Source organism: Xiphophorus couchianus, chromosome 11 (genome assembly GCF_001444195.1).
Source record: "Xiphophorus couchianus chromosome 11, X_couchianus-1.0, whole genome shotgun sequence".
In the NCBI taxonomy this organism is placed as follows: domain Eukaryota; kingdom Metazoa; phylum Chordata; class Actinopteri; order Cyprinodontiformes; family Poeciliidae; genus Xiphophorus; species Xiphophorus couchianus.
This window is the reverse complement of record NC_040238.1, coordinates 20,110,993-20,138,270: the sequence shown is the minus strand read 5'-3', so window position 1 is coordinate 20,138,270 and position 27,278 is coordinate 20,110,993. Positions and strand designations below refer to the sequence as shown.

Here is a 27,278-nt window from a genome sequence, read left to right as displayed (position 1 = left end):
TAGCAGCTTATTCCTGCAAATTTTTCAATTGCACAGTTCAGAACCACCAAGATTTCCCCAAGAAAACGTGTTAAGCCTGGTGGTTGGGCGCCAGGGCAGTCATTCATCCAGTGGCCCGTCATGTTTTTGAGTTAAAAATGTTTAAAGTTGACAAAAAATTTGAAAATATCAATTGATAATTGTGTGTTATTGAAAGATTTGAAGATTAATATCTGAATACCAACTATAAAACCTTTTTTTTAAAATGCAAACATTTAAAAAAAACACTTGAATAAATAAGCAATGTTTAGCCTGACAAGTAAAGTCTGGTGGCCCGCCAGGCTTATTATACACTGGGGGAAACCCTGACCACTTTAATACTCACAGTCATAGTCAGAATTCTGAATTCAAAAAGCCTTCATTTCGCATTTCTAACTGGGATCTAGGAAAATCCAAATTCATAGTACAAAGAAAAAGCCCTATTATTGTAAGATATAGAGGTGGGGAGGAAGTGTCCTGCTTTGCTTACAAGGCGAAACTTTATTATCTACTTACAAACCGTTACACTGCATGAAATGTGACCCCAGAGCAAATATAAACAGCAGAAATATATGAATTGGCACTTGTCTATTTACAAACTTTCAATCAATGTATTTTTATAGGACTGGTTGATCTGTAAATCTGAATTTGATACTATTTGGGCCTCTCATTCCAGCAGAGGCAGATGCAAAGTTTGCATACCACAATTTACAATATGCAATATTCTGTCATATAATTCAGACACATTGTACATTTTCTCACTAGACCTGTATTTTTTTATTTCAATTAACTATTGTAAAGGTCATAAATATTAACACTTCTTTGCCATATGTCTATATTAATCTATATCTACGCCAAGATAGCAGCCCAAATTAACAGTAATTTTGGATTGGTAAACTTAAAAATGAACGCTTCTCTCACCTACTACTTAAAGTAAAAGACACCACTGTTGACCATTGTATTTTGTGCTGACACTTCTCTCAGTCCCACCATGCAACAGCGAGCTAGCATCGGCGGCTAACCGCTACATTTGACCCTGCAGTGTGTTCCATGATGCTTAACTAGACATCCGGACAGTGTGTATGGAAGATGGCGACACTTATTCTCCCCGGTGAATGGATCAAAAACTGGGAAAAATCAGGAAAACACGAATTGTGAGTACATTTGAGCGTCAATAAATCTCCTCAAAATAGAGGGGGTTATATAGTTTCCGTAAAACAAAACAAAAAAATGTGAGAGCTAGCACTAAAACGCCCTGCGGGCCAGTGTTTGAAATATGCTAGCTGTAGCAATCGAGGAGTAACGTTAGCAAACAGTTTAAGTGGCCTAACTTGCATCGCCGTAAGGAAATGTTGAATGTACATATTATAAGTAACTTGAATATAAAATATAATAATCTGACTCAATTTTACAACATTTTGAACTCGACGTATTCTAGCATGCTAAACACATCTGCTCGCTAAGAGACTAGCTAAAATTGTAAACACGCACCAAGCTAGTTAAAATCCACCTAGCTAAGTCTAGTGCTAAATTTATCTGATCCCTAGTTTGTAAATAAAGTGAAAAATAGTGCCAACTTCGGGGGATTGTGTCCCATTGACGTCCTACAGACGAGTGATAAACAGCCAGTAGAAAACAAAACTTTGGAGGCAATCTTTTATAATATAAAAACTAATAAATCGTGTGGAGGGAAACAACGGAGCTTGATGCTACGGCTAGTTAGCAGTAATGTTAGCTTCGTTATTGGCGGTTTCAGGCGCTTTATTTAATTTTCTTCGCTTTTATCAATTTTCTGAAATCGAAATGATGATTTATTATTAATATTGCCCACCCAATCTTTTCAATATAATGACTCGTTGAGGAGATACAGAGACGGTGTTAAGAAGGCGATAGCATTTTGTTTTGACACTCAGTCGTTTTTTTTATTATTAGCATCTGATATTAGATGCATTTTAAGAAATAACAAATTAGCAATGGGAGCTAGTGTAAAATTCTAATTCTTGGTTTCCACCGACGGAATATCAACAACAAGCATCAACTTTACAGTATTCAAACAGTTACCTTTGGATCGTCCATACCCCGTGAACGATTAGGCTTTTAAATTTGGGACAGAGGGATGATTTCAAACTAGAGACGGCTTGGTATGAGTGAAGATTTACCAGATTTTTAATAGATCCATCTATTATATACGTCATAAATGTGCTGTTACACACAGCTACAGCAGCAGTTAGTAACCTTAGGCCTCGCATATCTGAGGAAGGCCTGCAGTTGTGCTAAAGCTAAAACTCCTATGCTACGAGCTTGTGTATGTGGCTGACAATGTATTCACACAAAATTGCTTTACATCATTCAAACATGCAAATCACATTTGAATAATTCTCCTCAGTTAAACCACCGTTACATTAATGTGTGTTTGATTAGTGAGACATTTGGTGAAGACATTCAGAATGTTACTTCAGCAGCAGGTGGCAAATGAAGCGAGGAAGTTTCCATTTTCTATGTTTCGCTTTTAATGTTTCTCTAAACCATAATATTAAATCTGGAATGCCCTGCAGCAAACAAATGGAAGTTAAAAGTGATTGTGAACAATATATTTTTATTGAGAGATGAACTGTAGCCACAATTAAGTATTAGATTTAAGCACTATTTATGTAGCCATTGCGCCCTTGTTTAAATTGAATAGTTTTAAGAGACAAGTCCACATTACTAGCAATTCACCCCTTTGTCAGATCTTACCCTCATATACTTATAAGCAGATTATGGGGGAAAAAGTTGCTTTAAATCTGCGTCTGTCAAAGCGTGTATGATTCCTCGGTTGAATATGAAATGTCCCATTGCAGAATGCTCCTTTTGGTTACAGTTAAAATTACTTTTTGTTTTAACTTTTTACTTTGATTTTTTTCTGCAATAAATTATGCAAAATATCATGATTAGAATTAAGATCGCTCATGTCCAGTTTGTAGTTATTTTGCTTTTTATTATCATAATTTTGAACAATTGTGAAGTTGTTCAAAACTGCTGTCACACTTGATTTGATGGGGGAAACGTGTAAATTTTTTTCCTGCTCTCAAAGATCCGTAGGTGCCATGAAAATAATAATAATTATTTTTTGTTTCAAAGCCAATAATGATTTGCATTTGTTTTTAGCTGCCTTCTGTGTCTAAAAACACTCCAGAAGGCCTTTTCTTCATTGGACACCAGGTCATGTCTGCACATTTGCAGTTAACAGTCGTCACCGCACTGTTGGCAACCGCTGCTAGATTTAGCGACTTTACAGACAAATAATCGGTATTGACCAAAATCGGCAGATTTGGCTTTTTAAAGATTAAAGATCAGCCAGAAAACTGCAATCGGTGCAGAGTTAGACTCCATCCAACTGGCCAAATATATTATTAACATGCAGAGGATGAATGAGTAATTTTTAAAAATCGTACCAAATATTTCACCCAAGCAGTCCTTTGCGATTTCCCACACTGATTTTGCAATAACTGTTGAGATTAGATACATTTTGCAGCTCCGTGTGAAAATCGCCAAAAGCTTTCTTTCTTGTTTGTGGGTTGTTGTCTGGCTGTAGAGTTCTTTTTTACTGTGCAACTTGTTTTCAACAACTATGAGGCGCATACGGTCGTTATCTATCAGAGACGTAATCAAGTGCACTCTGTTTTGGTTAGTGTTTGGCCTAAGAAACTGAAACTTGTATGGAAATATGTTCTGTTAAATTGATTTTGTTGGCCATTTCTTGATTAAGCTGTAAAAAACTATTCTTTGTCATGTTTTGTTGGATGAATTAATCTCAGTTTGTCTATTTTACATTCCAGTGTGCAACTCTGCAAAGAGCTAACAGAGAAAACTGATCATGGGAATGAAACTAAAGGTAAGTTGGATAATAATTTCCTTGTTGATGTGAGTCTGGCTGCATAAAGAAACTTTTATGATATTTATCAGTCATTTGTACATTTTCTGAATATTGCACAGTCCCTGTTAAAATCTTAAGCTGACATTAGAAAACCTGATAGCAATGATGCTCAGATAAAATCTGTTATTCCAACCTAAAAACACTTCCACTCTTCTGTTTCTGATCATTTGGACCTTGTGCTTTCTCATGTGTTCTCTGAAGTTGGACATGTTGTGTTTTGTCTCTTTAGACATACAGGCCGCTCTTTATGAGGTCTGCTCGCAGGTTGTCCAGGGTAACCTGAAAATTGATCTCGTTTCCGCTGTCCTCGGGGAAATGATGGTAGGAATATGTCCTCTTTTTCATGCAAACCCTCCGCCTCCATAAAGCAGAGCAGAAATAACAAAACAGTCTTTTGCTACTGTTCAGTTGCAACATTTTTGTGAATTATTGCTTTTTTAAAATCAGGAACGTAATGACTTTATGTTCCTTTTGCCCTTCAGTAAAATGTAATTGATCAACCAAAGCTATGCTAAAGTTTTTAATACGTTTTGCAATAAAAATAAATCCACAATACAGTTTGCTTTAATGAGTCATTGCTTTGTTGTACTCATCTTAACGTGCCTTTGTTTTGTTTTTCAGGAACTCAGAGATGATTTGCCATCAATTTTAGCAGATGTGTTCTGTATATTAGGTATACTATACAGTTTGAAATAATAGTTATTCAATTTAATAAAACAGAGATTGATATCTTTATCATGCTCTCTTCCCTTGCCACCACGTTCTTTTACATCAGATTTAGAAACTGGTGCACTAGAAGAAAAGAACAAGCGGGACCATTACACTCATTTAGTGGGAGCCTGTTTGGTAAGCGCTTTTACCAACATTTGATTTTGGTTTAGCTTTTTTTAGTGACTGAAACTATATATTTATGCATGTGTCTCAGAGCTTCTCTCATAGCTTGCTTTGAGATGAACTGGGTTGTTAATACAAGTCAATTTTCTCAGTGTAGCAGCTGAAACATTCCTGCTCTTCTGGTTATTTTTTTCCATTAAAAGATGGCTTATACAAAAAATTGGTCATTTATGTGAGGCATTATTTACTGGTATTGTTGGTACTTCAGTATTTGTCATCTAGTATTTACCTTTCCGACTTCCATCCTGTGTTTTATTATGTCAGTCTTTTGTACCGGAGGCCATCCTGAAAGAACGACTCGACCCAGAGACCTTGGAATCTCTTGGATTGATAAAACAAGCTCATCAGTTTAATCAAAAGATTGTAAAAATCAAGACTAAGCTATTGTAAGTAAGAGCCGTCCGCCTCTTGTTTTGCATGATGCATATCCAGCACTTTACTTTATTTTTTCCCAACTTTTCTTTCTCTTCAGTTACAAACAGCAGAAGTTTAACTTGCTAAGGGAAGAGAACGAGGGCTACGCCAAACTGATCACAGAACTCGGTCAAGACCTTTCCGGCAATATCACCAGCCACCTCGTCCTGGAGAGCATAAAGTCCCTCATAGGTACTAAGGTTGAACTACCTTAAGCTGTTTCATTAAACATTTATAACATTATTTCAATGTGAGCTGCTACTTGCCGGATTATCAATAATGATTGATCGTACCGCTATACTCACCATCGATTACAGCTGTATCAATCGACAAGTTTTCAAATGTGGATAGTTTTCGAAATGTCGTTCAAAGCAATCTCGGTAACACTTTATTTGACGGGTTGTGAATAAGACTGTCATGATACCGTCATAAACATGACATAACAGCTAAACTCATGAACATGAGTAAGTCTTCATGAATATTTATGACTGTTGTCATAAAGTGTCATTCGGTAAATTATGACACTTTTACTACAAACTTGACATTATTCAAAATGTCTTTGTTATGACAACTTGACATTAACCAAAAAAAATCATGATCTGACATAAATTTGTAATAAAAGTATTACTGATTAAACTTTAGCTTTAATAACATAAAGCTACATCATTTTTAAAGTTTAAACTGAATGACACTTTATGACAACAGTCATAAATATTCATGAAGACTTACTCATGTTTATGACAGGTGTTATGTCATGTTTATGAAGGTGTCATAAATATTCATGAAGACTTACTCATGTTTATGACAGGTGTTATGTCATGTTTATGAAGGTGTCATGACAGTCTTATTCACAACGCGTCAAATAAAGTGTTACCGCAATCTCTGATTGTCTTCTTCTTCCATCTCTTTGTTTTCACCGTAGGCTGCTTCAATTTGGACCCTAATCGGGTTCTGGACATCATCTTGGAGGTGTATGAGAGCCGGTCTGAACAAGATGAGTTCTTTCTGTCCCTCATCAAGTCCTACATGTGTGAGCCAATCACCCTCTGCCATATACTGGGCTTTAAGTTCAAGTTCTACCAGGTGAGTGAGCGGGAAGTCCAGGGTTTTGGTGTTGTAACCCTGCAATTTATATCTTAGTGAATTGAAAGCTGAATATCATTGAAAAAATATTTTATTTCAGTAATTCTATTCAAAAATGTTCACCTTTTGTATTGCTTCATTACACAAAAGTCACACATTTCAAATGTTTCTATTAATTTTGGTTATAGCTTACAACTAATCCTTTTGCAAAAGCTGGCTACAATACAGCCACTGAACTTTCCATTATCATGTTTGGATACATCAGTCTATGGAAGCCTCTTGAGCTGTAACGTTTTGTGGCGTTTATTCTACATGTGGAGGGTGTGCATTGCTTTTGGCAAGACAACTCTACAGTCTTCTCCATGACTATGTGAAAAGAATTAAAATTTTCGGGCCTTTTGTAATAATTTTCTCAAAAACAGTTACATAGATTCTGATTGTCATCAGTATTAACAGAGGTAAACAAAATCTATTAAAATATATTGTGATTTTCCTGTATTTTAAAGCAGGAACCCTGAAAGATTCTCCTCAGCTTGGATGAAATAAAACAACCAGATTTAAAAACGGATTGTTTTGCATGTTTTTTATAAATAATGTACTGGCATATCGTGTAATTCTTGTCCAGGAACCTAACGAGGAAACTCCAAAATCACTTTACCACATTGCTGCTGCTCTCCTGAACCACAAGCTGATAGAGCTGGAGGATCTCTATGTTCATGTAAGGAGAAGAACTGCAACTCATATTCTAAAACATTGACATTTCTTCACTGGTTTTTTGGTCCCTTACTGGACATTTCTAATGTGTTAAGCAAATGCGACCTTGAATAGTTAAAGAGGCACGCCTTTGCTTTAAGTTTTTTTTTTTTAATACACCTCTTTAAAATTATTTCTGTGTTCTCCTATTCCAGCTTATGCCAGTAGATGCCACCATTGTAGAAGAACACAAACGGGAGATTTCAGAGGCCAAGCAGATCGCTCGCAAGCTGGTGACGGTCGTGCTTCCCTCGGAGAAAAGTGAAGACAAGGAGAAGGAGAAAGAAAAGGAAGAAGAAAAGAACGAGAAGGTGAATAACTCTCATGTTCGTTGCCTGTTTTAGGGAGACTCTCTCAGTCAGGTTCTACTCCATCCTACTTCGTTCTCAATATCTTCATTAGAAATGATCAATTGGAACAGTTTGAATAATACATCACTGCAGTGTGGCCCCTTCTGTGCTAAGCTTCGTAACTAATGTGCTCATTATTTAGCTTTAATTTATCTTAATTATTTGAATTACCATTCTTTCCAATTCCTAAAGCCACCTGACAACCAGAAGCTCGGTCTTTTGGAGGCTCTACTCAGGATCGGAGACTGGCACCACGCCCAGAGTATCATGGACCAGATGCCGTCTTTTTACGCTACTTCTCACAAGGCCATTGCGCTGGCGCTTTGCCAACTTGTACACCTGACCGTGGAGCCTCTTTACAGAAGGTACTTATTATCATGTCGCACAGATTGTCCAGTGTTTTCCCACAACAGCCAGACAAAAACTATGAATTTGAGAGCTTTGACGCCAGTAAAACCTGACATCATGCTGTGTTCGTTAAAGAGCTGGCGTTCCAAAAGGAGCAAAGGGCTGTGCGCTGCAACCGCTGAAGAACAAGCGGGCTCCTCAGCCCACCGAGAGCTTCGAGGATCTACGGAAAGATACGTTCAGCATGCTCTGCTACCTGGGCCCTCACCTCTCCCATGACCCCATCCTCTTTGCTAAGATAGTACGATTGGGCAAGTCCTTCATGAAAGAGGTAAAGCCGCTTCCTTGTGTATTACCGCACCTATGTGATGGTGTCCTTTTGACCCATTTTCTATGTTTTCGTTTCACAGTATCAATCTGACGGTAGACCTGAAGTGAAAGATAAGATGGTTAGTGACGGACTAAAAATCCTCTGAAAGACAACTCGTCATGAAACGGTCCACCTAAGCTCAGTGCACATAAACCCTATTAACACTGAATGTGTATTTATTTCAGGAGATATTGTTGAGCTGCTTCCTGAGCATCGCAGATCAGGTGTTGCTGCCCTCTCTCTCTTTAATGGAGTGCAACGCCTGCATGTCTGAGGAACTATGGGGCCTGTTTAAGCTCTTTCCCTACCAGCACAGGTAAAGACCTTGAAACATTGAACAGAGCTCTGTGAGATGTTAAAGCTCAGCATCTTGTTTTATATCTGGATCCCCTCTGATAATCCGTTTGCTGAAATGTAAAGGCAACTTCTGTTGAATTTTAAAATTAGATTTTGTTTTTTTTGTACGGGTTCCAGAGAAAAGGAATGAATTCAAGAGCATATTGCTTTGAAAATGGAATTTTCTTCCATTTCGTAATTGTCTACTCTGGGTGTATCAGATAAAATGCAGCCAAAATGCACCAACTTTTGATGAAATATTAAAAAGTTTCACAAGTAAACAAAGTAGGAATTCAACCTGATATTAATATTATTAATTACTTGCTTTATGTTGCAATAATTTTTAAAAAATATATCCTTCCAGATCTTGAAGTTGGTGGATTGTTCTGGCGATTCCTGTCAGTGCTTTATTATTGTTATTTACCAACTTCCTGTAAGTGTCTCTTCTCTTTGTGTTTGTACAATAAGGTACCGGCTTTATGGGCAGTGGAAGAATGAGACCTACTCCGGCCATCCATTGTTGGTTAAAGTAAAAGCCCAGACCGTGGAAAGGGCCAAATACATTATGAAGTAAGAAGATTAATTTCTGTCCGTTTTTTTTCTCCATCCAAAATATAAAGTTAGTAATTCACTAATAACAACGTGTGAGTTGTTGTCTAAAATGTATACGTTTCTGGAACTCAATCTTAATATTTTAAATCTCTAGTGTTATTTCTTTTTCTTTTCTTCATTTTGGGTGGAGATGTACTTCAATGTTCATGTTAAGTATTTATATCGAAACTGAAGAACAGCAACATTAAGCTAATTGTATCATTTTAGTTTCTATGCATTACCGTCTACCCACAATAATATGAGATTAAAGTTTATTTGGTTTATAGGTAACTTTAACTGGAGTGATGTGTGAGGTTCCGAAGTATGTATTTTGTTAATGCTGCATAATTACTTGCCAAGCTCGATTAATTAGAATATTATATCAAAGCTTATTTATTTCAGTGACTCAATTGACTAAATGAAGCATATAAGTACACAAACTGATGTTTTTAAGTCATTACTTTTCTTATTGTTTTCTGCCTGCAACAAAAAAAATTATACTGAAATGTAGGCTTAATGAAAAGTGTGTTAAATGTCTGCTTATAGGTTGTTTGGTTCAAAAGATACTTTAAATCTGGCAATCATCATCTGAACACACATCCTAATTGGCTGAGATTTATCTGTTTTCTCAGTGTTTTTTTGCCTGTCATAAGTGTCACACATTTGACTGTATATTATTGCTGAAATCACTTTATTTCTTGTTTTTATTTGTTTTTTCCCCCCCTCTTCCCCAGGCGCTTGACCAAAGAGAACATAAAACAGTCTGGACGACAGATTGGCAAACTGAGCCATAGCAACCCCACCATCCTCTTCGATTACGTTAGTATAGTCGGCTGCAATTATTTTACTCTGAATTGTTTGGATAAACTCTGAAAAGACACACAAATATTACATTTATTTTAAAGTAGTTTTTATCATGTAACACAGCATGCTTGCTTCATGTGGGTTGTTATCTTTGTTGTTGTTTATGGTGTGGCAGTTTTCCAGATCTGCCAATTTGTGCCTGTCTGCAAATCATGCTTTCATTAGTCAAAATAAAAACTAGTTTGGAAAACTCCATGTACAAAATATTTAAAATCATTTCAACTGGTTTTGTAGTACAATGTCTCATTTACTATATTTTTTTGTTTTTAACACCTCTGGAATTGAAATTGTATAAAATTATGGGATGTTATAAATTGTATGCCATTAGGAGTAGCTTGAGGGTTTGATTTTTAGTGTCTGCGCATTTACTTTTACAAATAGCATTTTTGTTTAGCTCTGCTTTAAAAATAGCAGCTGTTATCAGTTCATGCACACTAAATCTCCTCCACCGTCTTCTTGTCTATCAGATGTTGTCTCAGATCCAGTGGTACGACAACCTCATTGTTCCGGTGGTGGACTCATTGAAATACCTCACATCTCTCAACTATGACGTCCTGGCCTGTATCCTGCACTTTCTGCTCGTAAATGTTTCTGTTGACGTCTTAAAAGAAAAAAAGAGCCGTGTTTCTGTGTTGTTCCTCTGAACTCTGACCTCAGATTGCATCATCGAAGCTCTGGCCAATCCCGAGAAGGAGAAGATGAAGCATGACGACACTACACTCTCCTTGTGGCTCCAGAGTTGGTGTTTTCTCTCTCAGAATTTGCATGAAAATGCAGAGATTGAGTATATGAGTCACATCTCTGTGTTTTTGTTATTCAAGGTTTGGCAAGTCTGTGTGGAGCCGTGTTCAGAAAATACCCGATTGAATTGGCCGGCCTTCTGCAGTATGTTACCAACCAGCTGAAGGCGGGAAAAAGGTCCGAAAAACCTAATGTGTCTATATAGCAATGTGCTGCCTTTTTCAGCATTTTACCATGATGCATTCAGTGATGTATTGAAGTGTGTGATAGTAACTTTACAGCGTATGAGAAGCTTTCTAACGTAAACATTTGTGATATATGCTAATGCTAGGCATTGCAAAGGGTCACTTGTTTATTAATTCGACTTGCAATGCATTATTTATTTTGTTAAACAACACGAAATGCACATTCTTGTAATTACATAAAATTGTTAATTTAGAAGACTATCTAGCTGCTGTCCATGTTTCTCTCAAGTGGCTTTTTGTTGTCGCAGTTTTGACTTGCTGATTCTGAAGGAGGTGGTGCAGAAAATGGCTGGCATTGAGATCACAGACGAAATGACTTCAGAGCAGTTGGAGGCCATGACGGGAGGAGAGCAGCTGAAAGCTGAGGTACAAAAGTCTATAATGTCATCTGTGTGTATGGGGTGTGTTTGCCCTGCAGTGATGTCGGTATTCATAAATATGACCGTGTTCACAGGGCGGCTACTTCGGCCAGATCAGGAACACAAAGAAATCTTCTCAGCGCCTGAAGGATGCTCTGCTTGACCACGAACTAGCGCTGCCGCTGTGTTTACTCATGGCCCAACAACGAAATGGAGTCGTTTTCCTGGAGGGAGGAGAGAAGCATCTAAAACTCGTGGGGCACCTTTATGACCAGGTTTGCACCTTCTCAATAGTCTATTTTTAAATACCTTTGAGTTTCCAAACTGTGAAAATATTCACCCTGAAGAAACTTTTCTGTTTTTTTTGTTTCAGTGTCACGACACACTGGTGCAGTTTGGTGGTTTTCTAGCCTCCAATCTCAGCACAGAGGATTATATAAAGCGAGTTCCCTCCATCGACGTCCTTTGTAACCAGTTTCACACCCCGCATGATGCCGCTTTCTTCTTGTCGCGCCCCATGTACGCACATCAGATCTTGGTTAGTGGATTCCCATTTGCTCCTCAGACCATTAAACTTGCTCTTATCACCTATTGTGAGACCTAATCTTGGATAATCGATTCAAATTATTTTATTTTCTAAAACCGCAGTCAAAATACGAGGAGCTAAAGAAGGCTGAAAAAGGCAACCGACAGCAGCAGAAGGTCACCAAGTACGTGGCGGCTTGCGAACAGGTGATGATGCCGGTGCACGAGGCTGTGATGTCGCTCCATCCGGCCAGAGTCTGGGACGATCTGCGGCCTCAGTTCTACGCCACCTTCTGGTCGCTCACCATGTATGACTTGGCCGTGCCGCATGCTGCGTATGAGCGGGAGGTAAACAAGCTAAGGGTCCAGATCAAGGCCATCGAGGAGAACTCTGAGATAGTAAGTATTTGTTTAACTGGAATGTGTGCCTGTTTAATTGACAAACAGAAATCAGAGTAGTAGAAGATAAAGAGCTGTTCTGACAGGTTTTTTTTACATTTATTTTAAGCCTTTAAATAAGAAGAAGAAGGAGAAGGAACGTTGCACAGCCCTGCAAGAAAAGTTACAGGAGGAAGAAAAGAAACAAATGGAGCATGTCCAAAGAGTTCTGCACCGTCTCAAGCTGGAAAAAGACAGCTGGTTGTTAACCAGTAAGTATCATTAAGCACACGTCATTCAGTCTTCAGTCTCTGCAGACAAAGGATGATTTAACCATAAATGTTGAAGTTTTCATGAAGTCTCGTGTTCATCTTGCTCTGCGATCTCATGCGACTCTAAAAATTTCATGGCAGAATCCACAAAGAACGAGACCATAACGAAGTTCCTGCAGCTGTGCCTGTTCCCTCGCTGCATCTTCTCCTCCATCGACGCCGTGTACTGCGCCCGCTTCGTCGAGCTCGTCCACCAGCAGAAAACCCCGAACTTCTGCACTCTCCTCTGCTACGACAGGGTAAGAGATTCAGGAAACCTGTGAGAATATTTCAATACTAACCTTGCGGGGTTTCCTCAAGCAGAACTTCATCGATTTTGATTTATTTTTTATTGGTTATAATGAGCGTTTTGGTTACTAAGGACACCTAGACTCTTGGAGTGGGTAATGTGGCTTAAAAATAACATTTTATTTAAGATTTGTTTCTCATACAAGATGCAATTTCTGAATTTAAGTGATTTAAAAAAAATTTTTTTTTACTTGATTTTGTTTCTGAAATCTTTTCCCCCTGGATAAAAAAAAATTAACAAAAATTTTTTTTACTTGATATTGTTTCTGAATTATTTTTTCCCTGTCTTTTATTTCAATCATCCCTTCTGTAAGTTGTATCAGTATCAAAGTATCAGGCTATGAGAATTTTTGTTATGCGAACATAGTCATAATATTAGCAGGAAATGGTCACAATTTCACCAGAAACATCACAAAATTGAGAGAAGTTGTCCACAATTAGATAAACATTATTAATATGTTGTAACCTTCCTATCAACTAAAAATAGTGCTGTTTGAGATGCATAAAAACTCAAAAACGTTCTGCCTTTCGTTATATTTTTCACCGGTGGACGTCGCCATTTTTCCACCTGCTCAACGCCGTTGATGACACGGTTTGTTCTGTTCTGTACTGGAACCTACAGGGTAAACACAGGAAGGCTAACTTTACCCGAGTTGCTTGTTGTATTGTGTTTGCTATAAATTCAGACAATGCCACATTACGTCGCTGTTGATTGTAAGAAACAACAAGTGAGATAAGTCTGCATCGCTTCCCACGTGAAAAAAAGAGGGAAAGAGTTAGAGCGATCGGATCTAGCATATCTCATTTACCCAGAATGCATTGCAGTGTAAACAACATGACGACATCCTCGTGACAATATTTTATTTAAATTTATAAAAACAGCCTGCGTTATTTCTACTGCGTTGTTTTTACATCTGAAATAAACATTTCTCACACAGATTATATTGTTACAGCTAAAGGTTGGATCCCTTTAAAAGCTGTGCTGGATTGTTTTGCAGGTTTTCTCTGCCATCATTTACACGGTGGCCAGCTGCACAGAGAACGAGTCTCACCGCTACGGCCGCTTCCTCTGCTGCATGTTGGAAACGGTGACCCGGTGGCATAGCAACCGCGCCGTCTACGAGAAGGTTCGCAGCTCTGCCAAATTTCTGCATTTATTTGCAACATTTTATTCGCAATAACTGACATTTTGTCAGATATTGTCAGCGGGTATTTGATAAGTTTCTTCTTATTGCGCAATTTGTAGGAGTGTGTGAATTATCCAGGCTTCCTGACAATCTTCCGAGCCGCAGGGTTCGATGGAGGAAACAAAGCGGATCAGCTGGATTATGAGAACTTTCGGCATGTGGTCCACAAATGGCACTATATGCTGACTAAAGTGAGCTGGCCTTTTTATGATTCTCTGTTTTGGGTTTTTTTTTGTGATTTTTGATGATAACAGTCAGAGAAGATGCCGCATTTTCATAAATATTTCTAATCGATTCTTTTTTGTCTAGGCTTCAGTCCACTGCCTGGAAACAGGAGATTACACCCACATCCGGAACATTCTGATCGTTCTTACCAAGATCTTACCCTGCTACCCAAAGGTCCTGAACCTGGGCCAAGCGCTGGAGTGCCGGGTCCACAAGATCTGCCTTGAAGAGAAGGATAAGAGGCCAGACCTCTATGCCTTAGCAATGGGGTAACACAGCATTGTGTGCTCCATGTGGAGCCTTTAGTTAGCATCTTTTTCTTGAAGCTTTGAGATAAAACAGAAACATACACAAAGTCTCTTGAGAAGCTTTTGCAACTATCTGGCAGGATTATAGCTTATTGATTCACTTCGGAATTATTTCTAAAAAATAAGATTTTAAATCATATCTGTTTGAGGAAATTTAATTGAGTTCAAATTTTGGCCTCTTCTAGCTTGCGTGCAATTTTTTTTACTTTAGCAGTGAGTCAGTCTAAAAAAAGGAAGTTTTTAATATTAGACAGCAATGAATTCAACTAAAAATGAATCCAGTCTGATGTGGAGAGGAGGGCAGTTCTGACCAGTGTGAGCTTGACCAAAGCTCTTCAAGGTTAATTACAGGGGACTTCTCTGTGGATCCACATTCCCACTGCTTAGTTACTGATAGACATTGTAGCTTTGAATCCTTCAGAAAATGAAGAAATGACTGATTTCATCCATTTTTAGGGATCAATCACAAGTTTCTAACCTCTAATTCAGAACAAAGAACAATAATTGATGAATTTACAGAAGGAAAAAGTGAGATTTTCAGCTTTGTGCCCACTTCCCACCCAAAAATGGATTTTTCAATATTTGACCTTCTAGCGAGACGTTTGGCTAATTCAGAAATTTTTTTGTGACTGAATTTGAATCCAATTGGTGTTCTTGTTATGAAATAGTAATATTTTATTTAATCGCAAAGCAATCGGAGGAGCTTATTTTGGCTCTGCAGATAGTAGACCTCTGACAATCCATCTGTGTTGGTAAATAGGAATGTTTCTGCCCAGAAGAAGAAGTAACTTTCTCTATGTGAGATTCAGAAGCTGTTTTTGGGGTTTCTCGTTCCTTTGTGCAAACTGCGTGTGCGTCTTGCAGTTATTCAGGTCGGTTGAAAAGCCAGAAGGTGCACATGGTCCCTGAGAATGAGTTCCACCACAAGGACCAGCCAGCTCGCAGCGCCACGCCGGCGAGTCAGCAGAACGGCCCTGGAAGCACCGGCAAGCCCGCCGCCAACACCAGCAAGACCGAGGAGGGGGGATTTGAAGACGGGGGTGAGTAATTAATAACTGTTTATTACTCTATCTATTGTAAATCCGCCTGCTTGTTGAATTTCTAATTTATGCGACCCTGTGTTGCTCAGACCGGGTCAAGGATAAATCTCAGGGGACCACAAAACCAGTCAACAAAGCCAACAGCACAGCAGCCAAAGTGACCACCAGCAATGGAAACGGTGCTCTCAACAGGTAACCTGCCTCACATATGACATGTAAACATATTCCTGACTAAATATGTTTAACAGGGTTCATTTTCAGTCTTCAAAAGTATGGAGAATATATTCCAGGTTTGCGTAAGTGTGGAAAGATGACAAAATACTTTGGATTTTTTGCAAATTTTTACTCCCTGTTCAGCGATAAGATCTATCCATTTCTCACACTCTTTTCCTTCGCCGTCAGTTTATCTGTGATCCATCTGTTAGCCATCATCCATTCTCCCATCTGTTTATTTTCATGCATCAATTTTTCCAGCCAAGTCTCTGATCCAGCCACCATTCAGCCTTAATCCACCCAACCATCTATCTTCAATTATCCATTTGTTTGACTACCAGACACCCATCCATCCATGTCTGTATTTTTGATAGATTTCATCTTTTACATCTGACCTAGGGCTGCGTGATAAATCAATTAATAAATTTTTTTAAAAAGAAGATTTAATGAAAAATCTGGATTTTTTTTTTATTATTATTATTCCATCAATGCTCTTCTTGGGATTTTATTTGTCAGCCCACCCAAGGCCTAAAATCTTGTTTCACAGTTTGTAATTATTCAGACTTTGACTTCAGGTGAGCTGCCAGAATGAGTGATTGAAACTAAAGAAAGTTTTTGAAAATATTTTCCATCATTTTAAATTTTATTTTTTTCAGGAAAAAAATTAATAAAATTGGAAATCAGATTTGGTATGAAAAAAATCAGAGATTTTATTTTTAAGCTCTCAAGAAAACCATCTATGGTTAAATTGATTGTATTGTTTGTACTATTAAAACTCATAAAGAATCCCAAGAAATCCCACTCTGAAAAAGGATGAAATTTTAACATAAAAAATTATGCAGGAACTCTGATTCAACTTTATCAAGTTTTGTCTTTATTTAACAATTTTTATTTTAGTGTTAGAAAAACTGCTTGCGAGTGATTTTGTTAAGTAAAAAAAAAAAAAAACTTTGATCTGCTTGCAGCACCAAAGCTGTAAAAGATGACAAAGAGAAGAGCGGGAAAGAAAAAAAAGAAAAGAAAGAAAAGACGCCAGGAAGCACACCGGAGACGACGAAGGCAGAGAGCCGCAGGGAGAAGCAGAGAGACGAAAGAGCGGGAAAGGAGGAGCGGTTGCTGCGCGAGGGTAAGGAGAAGACCCCGAAAGCAGACCGGGAGAAAGTCAAGCTGGACGAAAAGAGCGGCAAAGACGACAAGGCCAAAGCCGGAAACGGGGAGCCAGTGGAACCAGGCAGAGACGCCGTCAAGGAATCCAAGAACAAGGAGAAAGGAGACAGGAATGCTGCGACTGCAACCCTCAAGTCACCAAATCCGAGATCCGATTCAGCCGAATCTGAGAGGGGTAAGAAGCTGTTACATGTTTGTCCTCCAAAGAAATCGAAATTTCATTCATAATGCTCTCAAGTCTTAAATTTGAGTTGGTGAAACCTGCAGAAACCCGGTTAAAGAAAGAGATAAAGTGGTGGGGTATTTTCATCATGGATGCTGGCCGTCCAGATCAACAACTTCTGCTTTTTCGTCTTCAGATCACAAAAGACGAAAGCTCGACAGTCACTCGTCCCCATCCCACTCCTCATCTGTTAAGGTTAGTATGGCCTGAGGAAGGCTGTGCCCGTTTCTTCTCTGTCTGCTGGAGCATTCCCTGCCTTGCACATTCCAGCAGCTCCGAAGATCATCCCGGGAGCGTTGTCGCACCGCAGGCACGGCATCTGGAAGTCTCCCGACTCTCCAACATGGGAGTTGGAAACCATTCCATGGACTTGAGCTGAAAAGGTTCCACTATTGGGAGAAATCCTGAAGGACTTAGTCAAGAGAATATTATGTATATTATATATTTTCATATTGAAAAAAAAATGCCTATTTTCATAGAAGTGAAAGCAGTCGGTGTGCCTTCGGAAGAATCTTTTGACCACGTTTCTATATTCCCGTGGAGTTTTTTTTTTTTTTGTGCTTTTTAAAAAAATATAGTATTCCCGCCCCGTCAAGAAGTCTCCAAAGGCAAAGTGTTTTTTTCCTCCGACCAGGAGCCGTATTCAACCAGTCGAAATAGTCTCCAAGAGCTTTTTCCCTCCATTTTTCTGAGCTCTTCCTTCTTTAACGCGATGTAAAGTACCTCGGTGTCGCCCCGGAGCCCACTCAAAGACGGATGGTGTCCAGCAAACCTCTCTGGCGGCGCCTCCAGAGAGTCTCCACGTCCGAGCCGCCGGCCCCTCTTCCTTCTTCGCTTCTCGAGACGGCCCATGCCACCAACACCACCAGCTTCGCATCGCACCGAGCACGCCCAGTCGGTCCCGCCGCCAGCGCCGCTACACTCGACTCTACAGCTTCTGGCCGTCTTCGCATCCGTCGCTCCTGGCAAGCCATACGCGGAAGAGAGAGCCGCCAGCGCCCCGAGGAAGACGAGAGAATGAATGTTGCGAATCCACCAGAAATGCTGTGGAAAATAAAGCCCCTACAAAGAGAGTGTGAGGGAGAGAGTGGGTGAGACCTGAGTCGTCTGGAGCCTCGGCCCAGCCACTGGCAGCTTGTGATAGGCATTTATTTAATCCTTCTACGAGAGAAATAGGCTCCATGTGTCTTATCCATTCCTGAACTGTAAGTGACAGCAGCAGTTATCTCTATAGGGATGCACTCCAAACACACACACAGGCACACACCTGCACTTACACACACACACACACACACACACACACACACACACACACACACAGTCACAGATATGACCACTATTAACAGCACTTGCACTTTAGAAGTATTGTTATACCAGCTACGCTGATATAGCAGACATGCTTTAGTGTTAAGACTTACTCCATATTTTACACATGCTCAGGGTTTTTCTATTAGATCTTATCTATTTTCTAAGTGTTGACATTCCAGATGTTGAGTCTATGAACTCTCCTCTATGTAATAACTTTGTCAAAGCCTCAGTTTCTGAAGGTCAGAGATCAAGGGAGGAGTTTGCTGTTGGATCGGCCTCTCTCCCCCCTCCTCTTCCTCTTCTACCGACTTTCTACTGCTGTCTGACAACCTCCTCCTACCTCCCACCCCCTCCCAGCTCATCTGTCATCTCCATTCATCCCTACAGGACAGTAGCAACGAACTCAAGGATCCTGCAACCAAGGTTTGAACCGGCTCTGCTACTCTTATGTACAGTCTTCCCGTTTTAGCGATCTGATTGTGTGTGTGTTGGCGAACTCGCCTTTTTGCAATATAAAGTAGTTTTAATGTGATTCTCCAAACAGTTCTCCAATTGTTGTCGCCTCAAGATCGACAGTATTCGTGCCTCAGGAAACTCTGCACATGTTTTACAAAAGTGGTGGATAATCCTGAAGTGGAAAAGAAAAGGATGCATGGTTTTTCAAAATTTTTTACAAATAAAAATTACTGTAGTAAAAATAAAACAGACTGACATGACACGGTCATAAACTTGACATAAGAGCAGTCATGAACATGAAGGAGTGTTCATGAATGTTTATGACTATTGTCATGAAGTGTCTTTTGGTAAATAATGACACTATTAATGCAAATATGCATTAAAGGTTACATTAAAAGTGCATAAAAATGTCAACTTAGCATTATTTGGTAAATAACTACATTTTTATGCAAAGTTGCATTAAAACTTACATTAAAACTCAACTAAAAGTGTCAACTCTGCATTAAAAAGTGTCATTATTTATCGAATGACACTTCAGGACAACATTCATGAAGACTCCTTCATGTTCATGACAGGTGTTAGGTCATGTTTATCACAGTGTCATGTCAGTCTTATGCACACCCCTTCAAATAAAAACGTTACCAAAGTTGTTTTTTTTTTAACTTTTTTTGCCGCCTTTACTTTGATTCTCCGAAATAAAATTTAGTGCAGCCAATTGCCTCCGGGAGCCGTTCCTTGATAATATTTAAGTGATTGGAGTTCAGCAAAAACCTGTTAATCAGACATCAATTGAAGCCAGGTGTGCCCAAGTTCAACGCACCTGAATCAGATGAATGGCTCGTTAGAAGTTGCATGAAATTAACTCTTGTGGATTGGACTTGGGCATCATTGATCTAAAATGTGTAGAGCAGTGTGCCAGGGTTGGAACGTACTGGAAGATGAGGATTTTCTTTCCACTTCAGAATTATGTGTGTGTTAGTTTGAGATATTTGCATTTTTATTGACTGCTTGATAGGGGGGAAACATTATTATTAATAATTTTTTGGATGGACAAGGCAATTGTAGCAAGCTGGACAATTAAACATGCAAGAGACGGTCATTTTATTCATATTTTAGTAATACCATGTCACTAATGAGCAGAAACTTAATTATTAGTCAAATCTGGTACCTGACCATTTAAGCCAGGGGTCTCAAACTCCAGTCCTCAAGGGCCGCAGTCCTGCAACGTTAAGATGTGCCTCTGCTGCACCACACCTGAATAGAATAATTAGGTCATTAGCAAGGCTGGGAGAACTGATCTACACAAGGAGGAGGTCATTAAGCCATTTCATTCCAGCGTTTTGTACCTGTGGCACATCTAAAAACTGCAGGACAGTGGCCCTCGAGGACTGGAGTTTGAGACCCCTGATTTAAGCTCTTGCTGACAGCTCTGCTCTTTGGATTTACTTGCTTCTTTTGTTTGTTTTTTTGATGAACCAATGAGTTTAAATTGCATATTTAAATCAATATTCCCTGTCTTCAGTTCCTTCACCCAAGTGACGTCGTTAAAAAAAACAAGAAAAACTCAGATTTTGTTCTGGTTAGTTTTCTTTTGGTTTTTGTGGTGCAGCAAAAAGCCTTTCCTTATCTCAGGTCCCATTCAGTTAAATGATTTTACCATCCGTAATTGTAGATTTGTACACTCCCAACAGCTGTGGCGATTACTGTTCTAATTAGACTTTTTTTGGTTTCTTGGTGATATTTTCGTTTTTGTAGTAGCAGTAGTAAATTGTTTCCCTTAGGGATAAATCTTCTTGTACCCATGGGCTGCTGTAGAGATTAAAGGGGGGGGGAGTAGATTTCTGCTGGTAAAACCTCATGAACATGAATTTCACGTTAAAAACAAAAAACCCTGATTTTAAAAACTTTGCAAGAATGAAGAGTAATCATTTCCTGCATGAAGTGCATACATTTGCGGTATTAAAACGTAACATTCTCTGAAATTGTAAAGTCAGAAATTTGCAATAAAAAACTCAAGTTTACAGAGGTTAGACAGTCAGACAGTTGCGACAAATAAAATCCCACAAGTCCTTTCAGTTGAAGTGGTAAATTTAGGAGAGGTGCATCTGGATATTTTCCAAAGTGGAAACGATTTCAACGATTTCTCCATGAATGCCTTGGAAAAAGATCTGCAATGAACTCCTGAGACTGCGAGGAAGGAGCTGTAACACGGCTGCTTTGGATCTGAACCCGGAAGATGTTCTAATGCAGGAAAATGGACTCGGACTTACAACTTACATTTTGGAAAATGTTTGTTTTTTCCTACAAATTTCTGACTTTACACTGTCACAGAATGTCTTAGTAAATGTATTCATTTATCATGGAAAAGGTTCTCTCTTTATTTCTTGCAAATGTAAATTTTTTTCAGCATCAGTATCCATTTCTTTTATTTTGCAATGATGTGAAAACAACAAATTTCTAAGGAGCTTTGTTTTTTTTTGTTTTGGGTGAAGATTAACTCCTTGACAACATGGATGCAGATGAAGTTTGCTTTTTGGTTGAAGGAGTCCTCACACACACACACTGGTGTGAGGAGGACGGGAGGCCAGTGAAGAGAGCGGAGGATAGGGGGAATGTTTGCTCGCTCTCATCAAGATGGTAGCTGCTGAGTTTGGGACGCACTGGAGCCTCTGCAGGCTCATGAGAAGTGAAGTGTGTTACAGTCTCTGGTCTGCAGGAGACAAAGACATTTCACCATCTGAGAGGGAGAGAATGAGGCGAAGTTTGGAAATGCGTCAGAGGCGACGGGAGGTCTTGCAGAAGTAGTTGATATGACATTCAAAAATGAGTCGGGGGTCCATATGTGTGGGTTCTTACTTTATAAAGTTTGGTAATTTAGAGATTTAAAAAAAAAATGTTCCTGACATTTTTTTATCATTGAATAGTTTTTGTTTTTTTCTTTCCCAGTCGCTTTGCAATACATACACAGATCTTAAGGTGTTTGCTTTACATTCTTCTGAATTCAGAAGCGCATCATTTGGATGGTCCAGTTCTGTAGAAGAGAGGTGTAATAGATGCTGTTTTGTTTTGTTGTTACTTATTGACTTATATGTTTCTAATTTAAATTTTGGTGCAAAATGGATGAAATGCGTGTTCTATGTCAAAAAAAAGGCCAAAGTCTATGTAATGTGTTTAAGTTTAAAAACTGGGAGTTCTCTGTAAACGGCACAGAAAGGGACATTCCTTGTTTTCATGAAGTGTTCTTGTTGGCATAGAGGGGCTTCAGCACAATGATCTTCTTGCTTTAGATACACAGACTTTATTCTGTTCGTTTATGAAATGCAGAATATAGCGAAATATACTTTCAAATGCAAGTTGACCGATCAGATCGGTCCACTTGATCAGTTTTGAGCTTATAACCAATCAGCTCTAACAGTGAGAGGATGTTTCAGCAAGAAGTAGGGGTGGTCGATTTTGTGGCATAATTGTGATCATGATAAAGGTGATGAGAGTTATTTATTACCTCTTTTATGGCAATCACTGCATAGCAACACATTCATAGTCCCACAAACACAAATACTGCTCCTGGAGAAACAAACCCATGTGTAATTCTCTTCTTTAGGACACCAGTCACATAAAGAAGTCATATTTGCATTACTAGACTGCATTTAAATCATATTTTAAAATTTGATATTTGATACTCCCATTGAGCAAAAAGTGGAGAAAGTAGTAAAACTCTAATGTCTACCTATTTCTTATCCCATCTTTGAGATCCGACATTAAAAAACATTCAGTTTTAATGATATCATGATTACCACTGGATGATCAGTAGATCGGGTTTTGGATACATTTAAAAAAAACTTTCTTCCTCGTTTACATCTGTAGAACTCGATCTGTTCAGATGGAAGATGGCATTTTGTTTCTTTTATGACTCATGTGAAATCTCTTATTCTCGCTCCTTTCCTTGCGTGGCTGTAATATTTTTTAATGTTGAATGTTTGGGAAACAGAACTGCAGCAGCTGAGCCAATCTGTTTAGATTTGTGCAGTTTGCTAATCCCTGATTGTGACTCCCATTAGTACTCCTGAAAATCCCTTCTTTACTCCACAGGTTGTTTGACCGCACAACTGTATGCCTTCTTTTCTAATTGGTTGCATTTTGTGGCCATTTTGTATTGTTCTCTTGATGGCAGAGTAAATATTGCATCGGGTTGAGTACAGATGACTTGAAGAGCAAGGCGCCTCGGAATTAGAAAACAAGATGTTTAGGGAGAGAATGAGAGAACGGTGTCTTTGCTTCATCCTAAAGTATCAAATCTACAGTACAGACCAAAAGTTTGGACACACCTTTTAATTCAATGAGTTTCCTTTATTTTCATGACTATTGACATTGTAGATTCACACTGAAGGCATCAAAACTATGAATAACACATGTGGAAATATGCACTAAACAAAAAAGTGTAAAACAACTGAAAATACCCCTTATATTCTAGTTTCTTCAAAGTAGCAACCTTTTGCTGTGATTACTGCTTTGCACACACTCTGCATTTTCTTGATGAGCTTCAAGAGGTCGTCACCTGAAATGGTTTTCACTTCATAGGTGTGCCCTGTCAGGTTAATAAGTGGGATTTATTGCCTTATAAATAGTCGTGAAAATAAAGAAAACCCATTGAATTAGAAAGGTGTGTCCAAACGTTTGGTCTGTACTGTACATCAACTTAGATTTTGTTACGCCAAATAAATAAATAAATTGAATCGGTCTGAATTAAGGTTGATGAGCGAATCAATGTTTGCTGCTCGTGTGGCTTTAGTGGCACTAAGCACTTTTGTCTTGTTATTGTTGCCGTTACATTTTTGGTGTTTTTCCTCCAGTACTTACAAAAATCGGCTCAATTTTTTTTTTCATTGAACATCAAAGTGTTATTTTTTTCCTGTTCCTCTCTAGAGTAGGACAGAAGATCCATTGCATTAAACCGCAAACTCTCGAAGACCACAGCAATGGGCCATTAAAGCTACAGGGATTACTAAGAGTGTATGTTAGAGGAGGGTGGGAAAAAAAAATCAAAGACAAATTTTATTGACGATCCCTTATGTGATTGGGTTCATCCTCCAGAACCGTCCTAAAAACCAGAGCATCTAACGAGAGATGAGAGGGATTTAGACATGAGGCCATTTGGGCTTTTGAAGGCGAGCAGTAATGTTTAAAAATCAATACAAACACGGAGAGGAAGACGAGTGCAGCGATGAGTCACTGGCAAAACTGAGTTCATATGAATCATTTGTAAGGATTTCTTACAGCCTGATTATGTTTAATAGTTTTGCTATATTAAAATTATTATAAGTTTTTAAAAAAAAGAGGTGTCTGAATACGCTGCCTGGACACAAAACGGATACCAACGTCGTTAATGTCGTCTTAGAGTGATGCAAATCATTAATGAGGATTCGGCAGCAGAGTCAGGCTTCAACTTGTTTGTGTTCTGTTCATGTGGGATTGTTTCCAGCAGCACATCAACTTTAATTCAGTTGCCCGGTCCAAGAGCAGAGAGAGGGAAGTGGAGAAGAAAGACACAGAGAGCGTACAAGGCCGATCCAAAGAGAAGAAGGAGGAAAAGGAGCGGAAAGAGAGAAAACGAGTGAGCGCTTTACGCTTAAAATACTGACCAGTTAGAGACCAGATGGGGAAAGGCGGTTGTTCAGCTCACAGACGCATTGAACTACTACCAGCGGCAGAACATTTGAGCATTTTTAAGCGCAGCGTTCATCAATAAATGCCTAATAACGTCGCTTCTCTTTTAGGATCACGCCGTTAACGACCGCGAGGCCAGCCAAGAATCCAAGCGGAGGAAGGACGAGAACGGCACCAGTAAGCGCCTTCTGTCCCGACAGTCGTCAGCCGTCTCGAGTCGACCGCGGTGAAACGCAAAACAGTGAACGTGACGGCGGAACCGTTTTCTCCCCAGATTCCTCCAAAAACAGCCAGAGCACCAGCCCTTCCTGCGACTCTCCACTGACGCCGGAGAAGGAGAAGACCAAGAGATCCAAATCCTCGAGCAAGGAGAAGGCCGAGTCCGTGAAAGCCGAACGAACGTCTTCCGGAGGCAAGAAGGTCAGCTCGGCATTCGCTACTATGGCGACGCTCATTATTTACCTGCATGTGACTAGCCTATTAAGATAAAAACCCATGCATTTTATTTTGTTTGCATAAAATGAATTATCGTACGTAGAGATTTTCGCATTTGGGAAGTGTAAGAAAAATACGTTGGTTTCATATTTGTTATTTATAAAGTGAACCTTTAATTCGTTCTGCAGGAGTCCAGACATGAAAAGTCTGAGAAGAAGGAGAAGAGGGACAGCGCTGGAGGGAAGGAGGAGAAAAAGCAATATCCTTGAGTGAACAGTGACTTGAAAATCTTACCGGTAATCTCTTTTTTTTTTTTTTTTTTTCTTTCTTTCTTTTTTGACAAGTTGTATATTTTTGACACACACAGTCTGAGTTGAGTGCTTGTCTTTACTTCGGCACTCTAATCTAAGCAGCCATAGTTTCCTCCGTTGTTCTGTGTGCCGTGTGTTTATAAATCTGTCTCGAATTAATTTGGTTTTTCTTTTTGCTTCCATTCTGATATCATTTATTGTATTTTTATTCGGCCGTGTTGCTCAGGTCCAACGAGTGTTGCTGTGTGCACAGTCATACAACAGAATTGTTTTACAGATTCGTCTTTTAACAGCTCAGAGTGTCTGACTGAGGTAATATTTCCTACCTGTGTGGTTATGTTGGGGTTTAAACCGACCATGTTCTCTGTGACTTAAACCTGATCTCTAATGGGTGAAACGTTTTGCTCTGTATGTTGACAATTTGCCCACACTCTTTAAACAAATCAGTGCTTTTGACTGTTTTTAAATAAACTTTAGGAGACACTAATTAAAAAAATGTTCAGCAATATCGAAGGAAGCGGTTCTGGTTCCCGCCTGAGCTTTTTTCCTCTGGATATTGACGGAGCACATTTTAGACAATCAATAGTCCCGGGTCTTTTTAAAAAAAAATAATTTTTTTTAAATGATTCAGTTTCCCTTAACGACCACACTCATAAGTCGTCTGACAAGCACAGATAATGTGTACTAATCAGTGAAGGTAAGAACCATTCAGCTTCTTTCTCGTCAATCAGCCTTCTTGGAGTCGCCTGATGCATTTTGTTTCCTCCCCTCTGTGCTGCAGCAGAAATGGATAAGCTGTACTTTTATCTGCAAGACATCCACAACTCCACCTGTACCACTTATTGACTTTCATTTTTCATTTCTGATTGTATTTTTCCTTTACTTTTTCTTTTCTTCCCCCATGCCTGTTAGCTGTGGTTAATTCACACATCCCCCAATTATTCTTCCTGTTTCAAAACGATAAACCAGCCGAATAAAATTTGTCTTCTTTTTTCCATATATATATAAATATACATAAAATAGTTTGGGCACAAGGTGCTGCTGTAATCACAGTGTTACTCCTACCAGAAATGTGGTTACTGTATGAAATGATCTGTTGGTAGCAAGCGGTCATGGATTCAATAATCGCATGTTTGAAAACTGTTTTTGTTTTTTAGTTTTATTTTTGTACAATGTCGGGCCTTGCTTTTTTTTGCTTGTTTTATTGGATATAACCTGCGTTTCCATACTCACTTACCTCATATCCTTTTGAGCTACTTAGATCCTTTTATTTATTTATCTTCACCTTTATCTAAGTAGGACAGCAAGTATAAGTGAGGAAATAATACCTAGGACCAGTTTGTATATTGTGTACAATAATAAAAAGCATAACATGAAATTCGCATCATGTTATTTCATTCTTTTTATTTTTCTTTTTTTTTTCCCGTGTCCCATGCAAGTTCTCCTGTGAATTTGTGTTAATCAGGTTTTTACATAATTTATAAAAAAAAAAACACACAAAAAAAAACAGAAAAATGTCGGTTCAACTTTGATTCAGATGTAGAATTGTAAAGAAAAATTCTGACGCTCTGTACTCCAAATGCAACTGTTTCAAAAATGGCCTTTGGAGATTTTATCTGCTGTACTCAATGAGTGTATGTTTTGTTTTTTAAGAAAAAAAAAAGAAACTCAATAAATAATAGTTTTCTTAGTGTCACTTTAACTCTGTGTCTGTCCTTTTTTTATTCTCTGCAAGACTGGAAGCTGTAGATTAGAGACTTTTGATAATCAGCATGAATGTTCGGCCAGACAAGCTCTGTTTACCTTTGATTAATTAATTGTAGAAGCCCAACAGTAATCGGGTCTTTCTGTTACTTTTGGAGTAGTGAAATTAAACCTTTCTTTTCTAAAAGTAAGATTGAACTGTATAAATAAGAGAAAATAGTTCTTCACGTTT

The 27,278-nt window shown here is 38.8% G+C and overlaps 1 protein-coding gene across 8 annotated transcripts; it reads left to right on the top strand.

Annotated features, from left to right (window-relative positions):
- Positions 1–1,040: 1,040 nt before the first annotated feature.
- On the top strand, positions 1,041–27,044 carry thoc2 (THO complex 2). Of its 8 annotated transcripts, none has more exons than XM_028030986.1 (39): positions 1,041–1,172; positions 3,837–3,892; positions 4,164–4,255; positions 4,556–4,607; positions 4,710–4,780; positions 5,093–5,214; positions 5,301–5,434; positions 6,165–6,325; positions 6,951–7,043; positions 7,234–7,389; positions 7,621–7,793; positions 7,912–8,107; positions 8,187–8,225; positions 8,332–8,462; positions 8,951–9,052; positions 9,808–9,892; positions 10,405–10,498; positions 10,595–10,675; positions 10,759–10,855; positions 11,172–11,289; positions 11,378–11,557; positions 11,656–11,820; positions 11,931–12,206; positions 12,316–12,457; positions 12,599–12,756; positions 13,804–13,932; positions 14,052–14,183; positions 14,302–14,486; positions 15,390–15,565; positions 15,655–15,757; positions 16,744–17,120; positions 17,305–17,363; positions 18,864–18,899; positions 24,412–24,543; positions 24,707–24,773; positions 24,871–25,016; positions 25,220–25,290; positions 25,999–26,039; positions 26,127–27,044. In XM_028030986.1, exons 1-38 carry the CDS (start codon positions 1,108–1,110, stop codon positions 26,018–26,020), a joined length of 4,674 nt encoding a protein of 1,557 aa, XP_027886787.1. In that variant the 5' UTR covers positions 1,041–1,107; the 3' UTR covers positions 26,021–26,039; positions 26,127–27,044. The 8 variants fall into 8 exon arrangements, with proteins under 8 accessions (XP_027886787.1, XP_027886788.1, XP_027886783.1 ...); XM_028030987.1 differs by having other exon boundaries at positions 26,124–27,044; XM_028030982.1 differs by having other exon boundaries at positions 25,993–26,039.
- The last annotated feature ends 234 nt before the right edge of the window (positions 27,045–27,278 follow it).